This window comes from Palaemon carinicauda, chromosome 39 (assembly GCF_036898095.1).
Source record: "Palaemon carinicauda isolate YSFRI2023 chromosome 39, ASM3689809v2, whole genome shotgun sequence".
In the NCBI taxonomy this organism is placed as follows: domain Eukaryota; kingdom Metazoa; phylum Arthropoda; class Malacostraca; order Decapoda; family Palaemonidae; genus Palaemon; species Palaemon carinicauda.
In genome coordinates, this window is record NC_090763.1 from 38143085 (window position 1) to 38157197 (window position 14113).

At 38.0% G+C, this 14113-nt stretch overlaps 1 protein-coding gene across 5 annotated transcripts in view; it reads right to left on the reverse strand.

The window, feature by feature from the left end:
- CLIP-190 (Cytoplasmic linker protein 190) overlaps positions 1-14113 on the reverse strand; it is a 120930-nt gene that overhangs the window by 62486 nt on the left and 44331 nt on the right. For all 5 annotated transcript variants that reach the window (XR_011041862.1, XM_068362791.1, XM_068362789.1 and 2 more), the window contains 4 exons: positions 8853-8993; positions 7433-7597; positions 7039-7203; positions 5963-6293 (listed from right to left, as the gene is read on the reverse strand). Coding sequence is in view for 4 of the 5 variants with exons in the window: in XM_068362791.1 (XP_068218892.1) it covers positions 5963-6293; positions 7039-7203; positions 7433-7597; positions 8853-8993 (802 nt within the window). In the remaining variant the exon portion in view is untranslated. The remainder of the gene's footprint in view (positions 1-5962; positions 6294-7038; positions 7204-7432; positions 7598-8852; positions 8994-14113) is intronic.

Below are 14113 nucleotides of genomic sequence, written 5' to 3' on the forward strand. Positions count from 1 at the left end.
TTACAGGAAGACTCCTTGGAATGTCTACCAGCCATTGAAGTACCTCGGTGAACCACTCTCTCGCGGGCCAGAGGGGAGCAACCAACGTCAACCTTGTCCCTTCGTGAGAGGCGAACTTCTGCAGTACCTTGTTGACTATCTTGAATGGTGGGAATGCATACAAGTCCTGGTGAGACCAGTCCAGTAGAAACGCGTCTATGTGGATCGCCTCTGGATCTGGGACTGGTGAGCAATAGATTGGGAGCCTTTTGGTCAACGAGGTGGCAAAGAGGTCTATGGTGGGTTGACCCCAAGTCGCCCAAAGACTCTTGCACACGTCCTTGTGGAGGGTCCATTCCGTGGGTATCACCTGACCCCTCCGACTGAGACAGTCTGCCAAGACGTTCAAGTCCCCCTGGATAAACCTTGTCAACAGGGAGATGCCTCGATTTTTTGACCATATGAGGAGGTCCCTTGCGATCACGTACAGCGTGTGGGAGTGAGTGCCTCCTTGCTTGGAGATGTATGCCAAAGCTGTGGTGTTGTCTGAATTGACCTCTACCACTTTGTTTCGAAGAATGTTCTCGAAATTCATCAAGGCCAAGTGGACTGCTAATAGCTCCTTGCCGTTGATGTGCATGCTCTTCTGAACTGAGGTCCACAGACCCGAGCATTCCCGACCGTCCAGGGTCGCACCCCAACCCAAATCCGACGCGTCTGAGAACAACACGTGGTTTGGGTTCTTGACTGCTAGGGACAGGCCTTCTCTCAGACTGATATTGCTGTCCCACCAGTTCAGGCATGCTTTTACTGGTTCGGAGACCGGGATTGATACCGTCTCTAAAGTCTTGCCCTTGTTCCAGTGAGAGGCTAAATGGAACTGGAGAGGCCGAAGGTGCAGTCTCCCTAGCGAGACAAACTGCTCCAGGGATGAGAGAGTACCTACGAGACTCATCCAACTCCTTACTGAACAACGTTCTCTCTTCAGCATTAGTTGGACTTTGAGCAGGGCTTGTTCTATTCGGGTGGCAGACGGAAAAGCCCGAAAAACTAGACTGCGAATCTCCATCCCTAAATATAGAATAGTCTGGGATGGGATCAGTTGGGACTTTTCTAAGTTGACCAAAAGTCCCAACTCCTTGGCCAGACCCAACGTCCAATGTAGATCCTGCAGACAGCGATGACTGGAAGATGCTCTGAGAAGCCAGTCGTCCAAGTACAGGGAGGCTCGGATTCCCGATAGATGAAGGAATTTTGCCACATTCCTCATGAGCCTCGTAAACACGAGAGGAGCAGGACTGAGGCCAAAGCACAGGGCTCGAAACTGGTACACCACATTCCTGTAAACAAACCTCAGAAACGGTTGGGAATCCGGGTGTATAGGAATGTGGAAGTACGCATCTCGTAGGTCGAGAGAGACCATCCAGTCTCCCTCTCTGACCGCTGCTAAGACGGACTTCGTGGTCTCCATCGTAAATTTTGTTTTCGTAACAAAAACGTTGAGCGCACTGACGTCTAGCACTGGCCTCCAACCTCCTGTATGCTTTGGGACTAGGAAGAGACGGTTGTAAAACCCCGGTGATTGAAGGTCCGAGACTTTCACCACCGCTCCCTTCTCTAGCAACAGAGACACTTCTTGATTTAGGGCTTGTCTCTTTGACTCCTCTCGGTACCTGGGAGAGAGGTCTATGGGAGTTGTTACTAGAGGAGGTTTGCGTACAAACGGAATTTTGTACCCCTCTTTGAGCAACAGAACAGACTCTTGGTCTGCACCCCTCTTCTCCCAGGCCTGCCAGAAGCTGTTCAATCTGGCCCCTACCGCTGTCTGAGGCTGTGGGCAGTCAGACTCTGCCACGAGAGGACTTGGCTCCTCTCTTCTTACCTCTCTTTCCCTTGGCACGAGAGCCTCCCCTGCTGGGAGCTCTGCCACGAAAGGGCGGGATAAATCTAGACGCAGGAGTCTCGATCCTGGGTCTCACAGCAAAGGATGAAGAAGGAGCTCCCTTGCGAGCAGAGGACGCCATCAGGTCATGTGTGTCCTTCTGCACAAGCGAAGCAGCTATATCCTTAACCAGCTGTTGTGGAAACAAGGCAGCCGATAAGGGAGCAAAGAGCAGTTCCGATCTCTGACAGGGAGTAACTCCTGCTGAAAGGAAAGAGCAAAGGGTTTCTCTCTTCTTCAAGACTCCCGACGTAAAGGTGGAGGCGAGCTCATTGGAGCCATCGCGGATGGCTTTGTTCATACAGGACATGATAAGTAAGGATACATCTTGGTCGGCAGACGATATCTTCCTACTTAATGCTCCTAAAGACCAATCAAGAAAGTTAAAAACTTCAAAGGCCCTGTATACGCCTTTAAGTAGATGGTCAAGGTCCGAGGAGGACCAACAAATCTTCGAGCGTCTCATGGCCAGGCGACGGGGAGAGTCTACGAGGCTTGAGAAGTCACCCTGGGCAGAGGCAGGGACTCCCAAGCCGAGAACTTCTCCCGTGTCATACCAGACGCTCGATCTAGACGAGAGCTTTGACGGAGGGAAGGCAAAGGCCGTCTTCCCCAAACTCCTCCTGGTATCCAACCAGTCGCCTAGAAGACATAAAGCCCTCTTAGAAGAGCGAGAAAGCACTAGCTTAGTAAAGGCAGGCTTGGTAGCAGCTAAGCCTAGAGCAAACTCAGACGGAGGCGAACGAGGAGCAACAGCAACAAAATTATCTCGAAAAAGATCCTTGAAAATCATCATGATCTTCTTAAAATCCATCGAAGGTTGAACAGCCTTAGGTTCTTCTACATCTGACAAAACGTCCAAAGGATTATCATCATGATGAGGATCAGCAATGTCCTCATCTGAAGGAACCTCGTCCGACAACTGATGAGTCTCAAGCAAGGGAGAGACCTGCCTTGGTGGCAATGCTTGACAAGCAGAGTCCACACGCACAGGAGCATCAGTAGCAGTCCAGGACGCTACGTCATGTAACTGCTTAACGGACTGACTAGCAACAACAACAGGAGCAGGAGGACGCTCGACGTCAACTCGAGACTGCCTTGACTGCCTAGACTGAGCAGTCAAAACAACTCTTGACTGCGGTGCTTGACGCTCAACGTCAAAACAAGTCAACTTCGCTGGTTGGCGAACGTCCTGAACGTCAACACGAGCATGCGGCAGCGGCTGAACGTCCACAAGCGGCTGAAAGTCTACACGGGACTGCATCGAGTGAGGCTCTACGTCACGTGACTGACGTGACTTTGTAACGTCAACGTCAACAGGACGAGCAAAGGCTCGTTTGGGCGGCTGACGGCCAGGATCTCGATCAGCTAAACGGCGAGGATCATCGTGAACCTGCTCAGCAGTATGATCCTCCATAAGAGAGGCAAGCTTATTCTGCATATCTTGCAGTACAACCCATTTAGGATCAACGGGAGTGGGTGCGGTTCGAGACGAGGGTAACGTCTGTGACTGCAAAACATTGCCTACACTAAGACTCTCGGAGCTTGTGTTACGCTTCTGTTTAGGCGGCGAGCAGTCTTCCGATGACTGCACAGGGTCAGAGCTGTCCCAATGGCTACAACCAGGACGCTGGACCTGTCCTGAAGGGACTGACTTTCGCTTTAAGGGTCTCGAAACCTTGCTCCACGGTTTCTTACGCGAGAAGCCTTCGGATGACGAGGAGAAAACCGCCTTGCTCGTCTTATGGTAGGGGCGGTCTTGACGAGACACGCCCGAAACCATAGAGGGAACGTCTGTTCGTTGGTTAAAGCCTCTCGTACCCATAAGTCCTACGACATTACTTCTCCCTGGTGCACGGGAGCTTGCAAGAGGTCTCGGACTAGGCGAACGACAGGCACGAACAGACGAACCCTTGGTCGCAACACTGATAACACTTTGCGCACTAATCACTTTATCCCCACGATTTTCTAATGTGGCACTCTGACACTTTAACTCTTTTACATCCGCCATGAGTTGATTACGGTCCGTAGCTAAAGATTCAACTCTCTTGCCCAAAGCTTGAATGGCACGTAACATATCCCGCATTGATGGTTCATGAGTGCTAGTAGAAGGTTCAGGCACAACTACTACTGGGGAAGGATTAGGTTCAGGGGCATGGGAGGAGGAAAATTCTAATGATCTAGAGGAACTTCTCCTCACCCTATCTCTCTCTAGCTTACGAGAATACTTATCAAACTCTAGCCAGTCGAATTCCGAAAGTACCACGCACTCATCACACCGATCTCCTAATTGACAGGTTTTACCCCGACAATTAGAACACACAGTATGTGGGTTGAGAGAGGCCTTTGGAAGACGTTTGTTACAATCCCTAGCATTACATTTACGAAATTTAGGAATTGGAGAAGGGTCAGCCATTTTGAAAAGTCAAAGAAAGTCCAAAAACAATCCAAAGTCATCAACAATTAAATCTATCCAAAAAAGAGTTCAAGAGTTTAAATTGAAGATAAAAACACCTGCACTGCGAAAGCTCAAAACCAAAAAGAAGTACTTCACCAAGACTGTTGAAAAACTCCAGGTTAACAGCGAGTAATGGAATCAACTTGTCGACAAGACCGACAGAGAAGAACTGGAGCTGTTTACATTTATATGCGGTATCTGGTCGATAGTTGGCGCTGGTGGGCACACCCGCAACCTTCATAGCGATCGCTCGCGAGTTTTTGTGTTTTTCTGTCGAGCCGCCGGAGACGTCAGCTATTATATATTCACCGGCTAAGTTTAATATTTAAAACTATCAGTTACTAATAATTTGCATTTAGCACTTTGGTTCATGAAAAAATACTTCCCTATTTTGCCCATTTCATTGGTTACAAGTTTCTTGTTAACCCTTTTACCCCCAAAGGACGTACTGGTACGTTTCACAAAACCCATCCCTTTACCCCCATGGACGTACCGGTACGTCCTTGCAAAAAAATGCTGTAAAAATTTTTTTTTCATATTTTTCATATTTTTTTGAAAAAAATCAGGCATTTTCCAAGAGAATGAGACCAACCTGACCTCTCTATGACAAAAATTAAGGCTGTTAGAGCAATTTAAAGAAAATATACTGCAAAATGTGCTGGGACAAAAATAACCCCTTGGGGGTTAAGGGTTGGAAATTTCCAAAGAGCCTGGGGGTAAAAGGGTTAAAGGATTTCATTGGACTAACTTCTCCAATAACAAATTTTATATATCTTTTTTTTTTCCCATAACTTACTAGACAATCATTGGAGTTCTACTTTCAACATCCGGTTAGTATAAAAATTATAAATTTCTATAATCAAAATTCAGTGCATCTTCTATATAAAATTCCCTGACATTTATATTCCAACTTGTTAGACTAATTTATAACATTAGAGTAGAAATCAAATAATTTTCACTAAATAGCCCTGATGTTCATAATGATATTTGTTGAAATAATTTTTTAATTACTCCAAATTTATAACTAAATCCCTTGAGTAAGACCATCAAGGATAAGAAATGACTTAGTAGCAGTAGTAATGAAAATAACGACAGTAGTCCCAAAGGAAAGCATCAAAATATTTAATACCATCTGCAGTGTGTTGCACAAGTTAAAATGTGGTAACGTCCCTGACCAGCGAACGCCAGACTGGGGTTCGAGTCACACTCAAACTCATTGGCTTCTTTGGTTGCTGCAACCTCACCATCCTTGTGAGCTAAAGATGGGGGGTTTGAGAGAGCCTATAGATCTATCTGTCGAGTCATCAGCAGCCAATGCCTGGCCCTCCTTGGTCCTAGCTTGGATGGAGAGGGGGCTAGGGCGCTAATCAAATGTATGTTGTCAGTCTCTGGGGCATTGTCCTACTTGATAGGGCAATGTCACTGTCCCTTGCCTCTGCCATTCATAAGCGGCCTTTAAACCTGTAAAGCCTTTATGAGGATGTTACCTAATCAAGAGTTGTACGGCTTTTACCTAAAGTTTTAGTCTGCCAACAAAAATCCTTATCCAGCAAAGCGTATCTTAGAATAAACTTAATACATACCTTCTAATTCTTTCTGCAACAACTCTTTAGCTTGTTTCTCCTGGTTAATATTTTCGGTTAGTTTATCAGAGTGCGCAGTAGCGTTTTTAAATTCCTCTTGATTCTTTTCCAATTTTTTTTGTAACTCCTGTATTTTTTCTTCCTTTAGTTTAATCTCTTGGAGGTGCACATTCGTTTCGTCTTGGCTGCATTCCATCAACTTTACCTTCTGTTCATGCTCTCTCACGTCGTTTTTTAAAGACTCGTTTGTTGTTTCTAAATTTTTTATCGTTTCTAAACACCCTGCAAGTTTCGTTTCTAGTTCTTCTTTATCTTTTTCTATATCCATAATCTGGAAATATTATAGATGTCTTAGGCTACAAATAAAAGATTGCATTCCAAAAGGAATACAGTACTGTAACTACTATAATAGTTATGTCATGTAACCATAAAAAGAACCCTTATAAATTGTGACTCTAAACTACATCATGGTACTCCAGTAATCCCTCGCCCTAACACGGTTTACCTATACTCTTTCAGTGCGTCGTTGGTATACAATAATATTATGTAGAAATCTATATCACAGACTCCACTTTATATTGGGAGTTTCTGGTTGAGAAGTTTTACAGTTTTCATGTTTTAATAATTTTTTTAATAGTGATTATTTTTGGACTTATATAAGCCTAAAATAATAATTTTCAGCCTTATAAAAGCTTAAAAGAGTAATATTTGGGCTCACAAAAGCTTAAATTTATAGATAATAAAAAATGTAAAAGATTATAAAAATACAAAAAATGTACCGTATATTTCATTTTTACTTTGTGGTTTTTTAGCTATCAGGGGGATGAGGGTCCTTAGACCAGAACACCAGTGGATCGGTACACCCGCGATAGCCGAGGGATTAGTGTATACCTCTTTCCAAAAAATCAAACTAACACAAGCAATAAATAAAAGACATGAAGTCACTGAATCCCAATTTTGAATACAGTAAATCAAATCTTAAAGACAACCAAGATGGGAAGCTTGGCTTAAAGAGAACAATCAAAGATTTAAAAGGTTTCTTTTTGTAAAAGCGTAACTATCCAACATCTACTTACTCTGCCTTGCAGCTCTTCTACACTGGATCTAAGGCTTATCTCTAACTCCTCCATTTCAAAAGTCTTTGTAGCTTCCATAGCTCCTCTATCTTTTAATGTTCGTTTAGCCTCTTCCAGCTCCTTCTCCAATTGTCTGATCCTTTCGCTGTCTGTAGCATTTTGATTCTAGCCGTCAGGAATGAACAAACAGCATTACCAATAAGGTTCAAATAACTATGCAGGGGTATAAAATAATTCTGAGCAAAAGCCCCCATCTAAAGGTGATTAGCATATCTACCATGTCTAGCATAAAGCACATCTGTAAGCACTATAATGCTAATTAATAATAAAGGCAAATTCTATACTGTAGTAATGACCAACCAGGATTCTAAGGATGGAATCAGTAAACTCATACCTCAAGATCAGCTTTTGTTATCGACTCCTCTTCCAATCTGAAAGAGAAGTCGTCTAAATCTCTCTGCTTATCCTCCAGTTTTGTTAAGAGGTCTTCCCGTTCCTTTACCAACGCTCGAACTCGCTCTCCAAGGTCGTGTAGTCTCTCTTCGGATTCAACTTGCAACTATGACAAATGTAAAATAGAAAAAAAATTCAGAACTCAGAAATAAAACAGTAAATATTTCCAAGACTTTATTTACTCTTATTTTAAGCTGTAATAAGTTTATTGCAGGTTTTCCCTATTTGATGACCAGACCCATGCAAGCTTCTAACCAGGGCCTAGATAAGACAATGCCTCACTCTACATAATCAGAAAACATTTCTTGGATATCCACAGGAGAAAAACTTTTCAGTATTTCATCATGAATACTGCACAGTACTAAATCAACTAGAGGAACCATACAAATACTGCAGAATTAACATACACAAACTACAACAAAATTAGCATTTCTGCCTAAAAGAACCTTTGCATAAATGATTTGTTTATTACTGGTTAAGATTTGCAATACAGTGAACCCTCGTTTATCGCGGTAGATAGGTTCCAGTCGCGGCCGCGATAGGTGAAAATCCGCGAAGTAGTGACACCATATTTACCTATTTATTCAACATGTATATTCAGACTTTTAAAACCTTCCCTTGTACGTAGTACTGTTAACAAACTACCCTTCAATGTACAGAACACTTAATGCATGTACTACAGTATCCTAAACTAAAACAGGCACAAATATTAAAGGTGATTTTATATCATGCATTTCCTAAACATGTTAAAAAGCAAGATAAAAAATGGCAACCAATGTTTTGTTTACATTTATCTCTGATCATAATGTAGAAACAAACTGGAGGTAGAGCTTTGCTTATTACCCAGACATATTTCCCATACTTTTCCCTTAGAACTACATCACATCTTCCTACTTTAGATATATATATATATATATATATATATATATATATATATATATATATGTATAGATATATATATATATATATATATATATATATATATATATGTATATATATATATATATATATATACTGTATATATATATATATATGTGTGTGTGTGTATATATATATATATATATATATATATATATATATATATATATATATCTATATGTATACACATATACATACCTACATATATACATAAATACATGCATACATATATATATATATATATATATATATATATATATATATACATATATTACTGTATATATATGGGTTATGGAAAAAATCCGCGAAGTGGTGAATCCGCGATGGTCGAACCGCGAAGTAGCGAGGGTTCACTGTACAAGCAAATAGTAAACTTATGCGTTAATAGAAGAAAATTTTTAACAGCTACTTTGAAAAAAAAGTGTTTAGGAAGGACTCCTTACCTGTTCAAGCTGCAGTCTCATTTCCTGCGCCTCCCTCGTAGCTTCGTCAGTCTGAGCCGCCATGCGGGCAACCTCCGCCCTTTCCATGTCCCTTTCTCTCATCAGCTGATCAACATGTTGAGTTTTTTCACTGAGGGCCTCCTAGTAAATTATACAAGTTTAACAGTTACTCAAAACAACATATTAAATATAAACGATACAATTCCATACTTACTAGTTTTGTAGGCCATGGAAAAAAATTATTGATAAGTTACAACAAAAAAAAATAAGAAGGGATACTGTACATATATACTTACTTTTAGGTGTAAAATAAATAAACATCAGTAAACTGGTGGAAATACAAGACATCTACATCCTAATTCTTCTTTAGACTTCTTGTATGGTTGTAAGTGAGGCTTCCTATGGCTTACACTTCAATTGAAGAATCCTAGACGAAGCATAACTCCCTATCTATAAGCTTTGTACAAATCTCAATATTTCACTATACAGTATATATAAAACTTATGTTGGAAAAATATAGCTGAGATCTTGAGATTTTCTTTTTCGAAAGTCCTGATATTCTATGATTTAACTTGAAAACAAGAAATATAATTTATCAATTTTCATTAAAACAATTTTATAAGTTTAATGCCGACATGACAGTAATAAACCTATTTTGAAATAACTTTACAAATAAATGATGCACAATGCTATTTGAATAAATCATCCATACATGATAAAATAACTAAAATATTATAATACACCAAACATATGAAACTTACTGTTTCAATTCCCTTTTGTAGTACTGTAAATCTTTATAGAAAAAGCTCTAAACATAAAAAAAATCAGACAAAAAATACAATATAAGTACGTTACAATTGTCAGTAAGAAGGGAAAATGTAGAATTAATTCTCCCTTTACTAAATGATACTTTACTATAAGTGAGGGTGATGAAAGGCCTTTACTAAAAGATACTTTATTACAAGCGAGAGTGAGAAAAGGAGACACTTTAACCCTCTTTGGATCTAATGCTGAACACTGGCATCCTCCGATCATGTAACCGAAAGTGCTATATAAAAAACTTATTTTTCTATAGCAATTCTAATTTTATTTCTATCCTTATCCCTTTATCAGTTACTCTACAAAATGTCAATATTAAGTTTGTTGACATATGTCATTGCTGCTAGTAAGAAATTTTTTTTTTTAAGTCACGAGCCTGACATCGATTTTGTCTCCACCGGGACCACCAGAGGGTAAATAGGTATTTCTCCGTATAATCATATTCTTATGAAGGGTCATTCAAAATTCAACACGATCAGAGGCTACAGAAGTTTATTTGACATATGACTGCATGCGACACGATTCATGACGTTGCTTAGAACTCGCAGTTTCACATCAAAACAAAACTGATACCTCAGTTTGAAAGATTGTCCTAAATCTATATTAATGAATGAATTATAATATACTGTATATATATATGCAAATTACACTATTTTCATAATAAAATCTTTTCATTAAAATAAACTATGATTCTTAAAGCTATCTCTTAAAACTACTGTCCTTATAAACTATCCTTGGTTATACTGTAACTGCATGTCACTTGCAGCATTATACTCTGTTCCCATCATAACAGTTATGTGATACAGCATCATTACTTGAAGAAACTTTGCCATTAAAACTAAAATAGAATCATTTCTAACTTACTCTGTCAATTAAAATGTGAACATCAATCTAAAGTAAATACTATAATGTAAGTAGAAAATTATAAAGCTTTAAGAACACCATATGCTTCTCTAACATAAATAATTATCAACTAGAAAAGTTTGGGAAGAATAACATTAGAAGTGACTTATTCCCCATGCTTCTACCACTAAATAAAAGGGGTTCCGAACCAATAAAAACAATTACATAAAGTAAAACTAAAAGATAAAGAAAGGTTTTATCACAACTTCCTGCCAATACTGAGTGCTTTTGGATATTACTTGTTTCATCTCTCAAATTGTTACTGTGTAGATATGTTTCCTAAGCCAGTTCATTTTTTATATATTCTTCAATAATTGTTCGTTAGCAATATATCTTAAGTTTTCAGAACCATTTACAGAAAGCAGAACCCATATAACACATCAAAACATGAAAATCCAAAGCAAAATTTATCTTTAATGAAGGTGAGGACTTGAAAATCAAAACTTTTTTATAATCTAAAATATTCATCTAAGAAATTTTCTATAATTTGCCTAGAAGAAGTTGGAATTAAATAAAATTTCCCCTACATTTGCTAAAATAAAAAATGAAAAATTTACCGTACAATTTGATAAGCCAAAACGTTTTATGAATATGAATATTTACCACTTTAAGGAGATATGATTCAAAATTACGAAATGAAATAGAGAGCAGTACGTAAAAATAACATTTTATCATAATCCAGTTAACCAAATCATCTCTTCATTCTTTATTTATTCTATACTACATCTTTAAAGCATATCATCACCAAAGTACCTATTCTTTCTTTCATCTTTATACAAAACCTCAGCCAAGAATTATTCTATATTAATAATCAACCTGAAATCACGGAACTTAAAGTAATGTAGATAGATATTATTGAGAGCAAATAGATTGTATTCAATCATTCCTTCCTTAAAGCAAAACACAGTATTAAGGGTATGTGTTATACCACAGCATCTGACTACATATATTCCTCAATAATTGTCTCCAGTAATTCTGAAGTTACTCGCGGAATACAAGATCAAACGATGCAAATCATAATATACTTCATTTAATTTGTAAGTTTAAAAAGGCTATACATCATGGCAAAGAACTAATTAGCAGAGATTAAATCAATGCACTAATAAGAAAAATGAAGGTACGGAACCAATGTAAAAAAGATACAGAGAAGTAGAGAGAAGACAAAAAGATTCAAAGACAAATGAGGTAGACAATAAAGACGGAGATGCAAAATGAAAGAACCACACAATTAAGAGAACCAAACTTATTCCACTACAATAAGATTTTTATTCTTGGCCGTGTTAGTAGAGAACTAAGAGATGACCTATTGTCAATGGAGAGCTGTGATAAAAAAGGAACGTTAGGTAAAATACACCGTTTCCCTGCGTCTTGGCTAATAAAATGTACCTTTTTCAAGCTTATATACAAGTTCTGTAGTAGCCAAATCCATTACGTATATAACTATGATCTATATTCAAATATACCTTTATCAGCTACCCACATATATGTACATACAGCATATATACACATAAATGATTAGCAAAGTCTTGAATGAAGAAAATCATAAGAAAGAATCAATTAAAACAAAAGATGTTAGGTCAGGACATGTACTAATAGGAAAATTATTTTCTAAAATGTTTTTTACTGAGATTGGTAGTTTGAAAGGATTATTACTGTTGTTCTTATTTGGAGCTGTTAAGATGTACTTTGCCTATGTACAGTGTACCCAATTCAAGTGTAAGACTTGTGCAACTAAGGTACAACTGATGCTAACTTTAACACCAAACACTGTGAAAATTTTAAGTACTTTAAAGCTAAATCTTTGCATGTCTTAAGTTAATAAAACGTATGACTGTAGGAAATATGAAAGAAGCAAAGAGTATTATAAAGCATATAAATAAGAATGAGAGAAGGGAAAACAAAGAACTAAATCCCATTAGTAGTTAAGAAGAATTTTATAGCATGAACAGACATTAGAATTTCTCGAAGTGAAAGCTACGATGAAATATTGAGATTCCCAGTAGAGTTAAAAGTAAATTCTAAAACTAGATTAAAGCTATCTGCCTCGAAGGAATATATAATATGATGCATCTACATTTCTCTCTTATTTTTTTTTTTTTTATCTCATACAAAGGCAGCTCCCTCGACTACAACCACAGTCTAAGCGGAGACTTAAGGGGGGGAAGGGATGCTTCCAAATCTCAGTAAAAGCCATCTTGATCCACGACATGCTCCTCTGCGTCCTGGGCGGAAAAATACAAAACAACCCGTTCTTAATCAGACATTTCTATGTTGCAAGAACCGACATGGTACCTGTTTACATCTTTTGGTTTAACTGAATTCTTCATCTACTTAACTATTGGATACCAAAAAGGATATAAAATCATGCTTTACTGAAATAGAACAAATGAAATAAATTACTCTACCATGCTTAAGGATCCTTTACTTGATACAAAATAATAATATTCAGATAATACATAGATAAAAAGATAGTATTACAAGAAAAGCAGCATACTTGTGATGCAAATAAATTTCAAGATGACTAAAAAAATGTAGTGAGCCAAAAAAAGAAATGAATGAAAATTACTCATCATGCTAAGGAGCCTTCAGATATAATACAGTACATAAAAAAGTAATCTCCAGATAATACATAAAGATAAAAATAAAGCATTACAAGATCAGTAGTATTCATGTAAAAAAAAAAAAAAAAAAAAAAAAAAAAAATGCTGGAATGACTTAAAATAAGTGCCAAAAAAGGGAGAAAATGGAAGGAACTGTAATCTAAAAAGAAATGATCAAAAGAATCTCTACATACACTACAAGAAATTACAACTCCTCCTTTTCAAAAAGTACTTTCCTAGATAGTTTCAATGTTTGTTACCAATGCTTTCGACAGCAAGAGTTCTACGTGACTTACAATTATCACAATAATCAAGCAGACCAACACGAAAAGCTGGGTAGAAGTTATTACTGGAATATTTACACAACTCATACTATGAAAAATAAGAGCTTAAGCATATCTTATTGTAAAGTTTCCTTCATACAATGACTACCCAGCAAATTTAAAAGGACCGAAGCTACTCGAGAGCATTGGTTATACGAAATTATAAAAAGTAAAAGACCGTAAAAATCCGTAGGAAGAAACTAATCAGATTCAGAAATTAACTTACTAAAAAGGAAAAAGAAATTTCAAACTATATATAATATGATAGGCAATAAGAGATAAAGCTGACAAGAGCATAAGATGACGATGAAAAGACAGGGCCAAAAACTCTTGGTTCAGCCTTACTAAAAAACATATGCTTAAAAGAAGACAATAATCTCTAATTCTTTTTTTTTCAAAATCAATACAAACTATTACAGCCCAATTTCATGATAATTAAAATCCAATACACATTAGTCAATACTAGAAAAGAATAAAATGACCAGAGGCCGATAACAGCAACATGAATGCAGTCCACAATACAGAAGTCCTCGGCTGTTGACTGATCTTATCTCAAATAGTCCGACAAATTTGGTGCGTTACATCAGCAGGGTTGGGAGATGGGTGCTCATTTTAT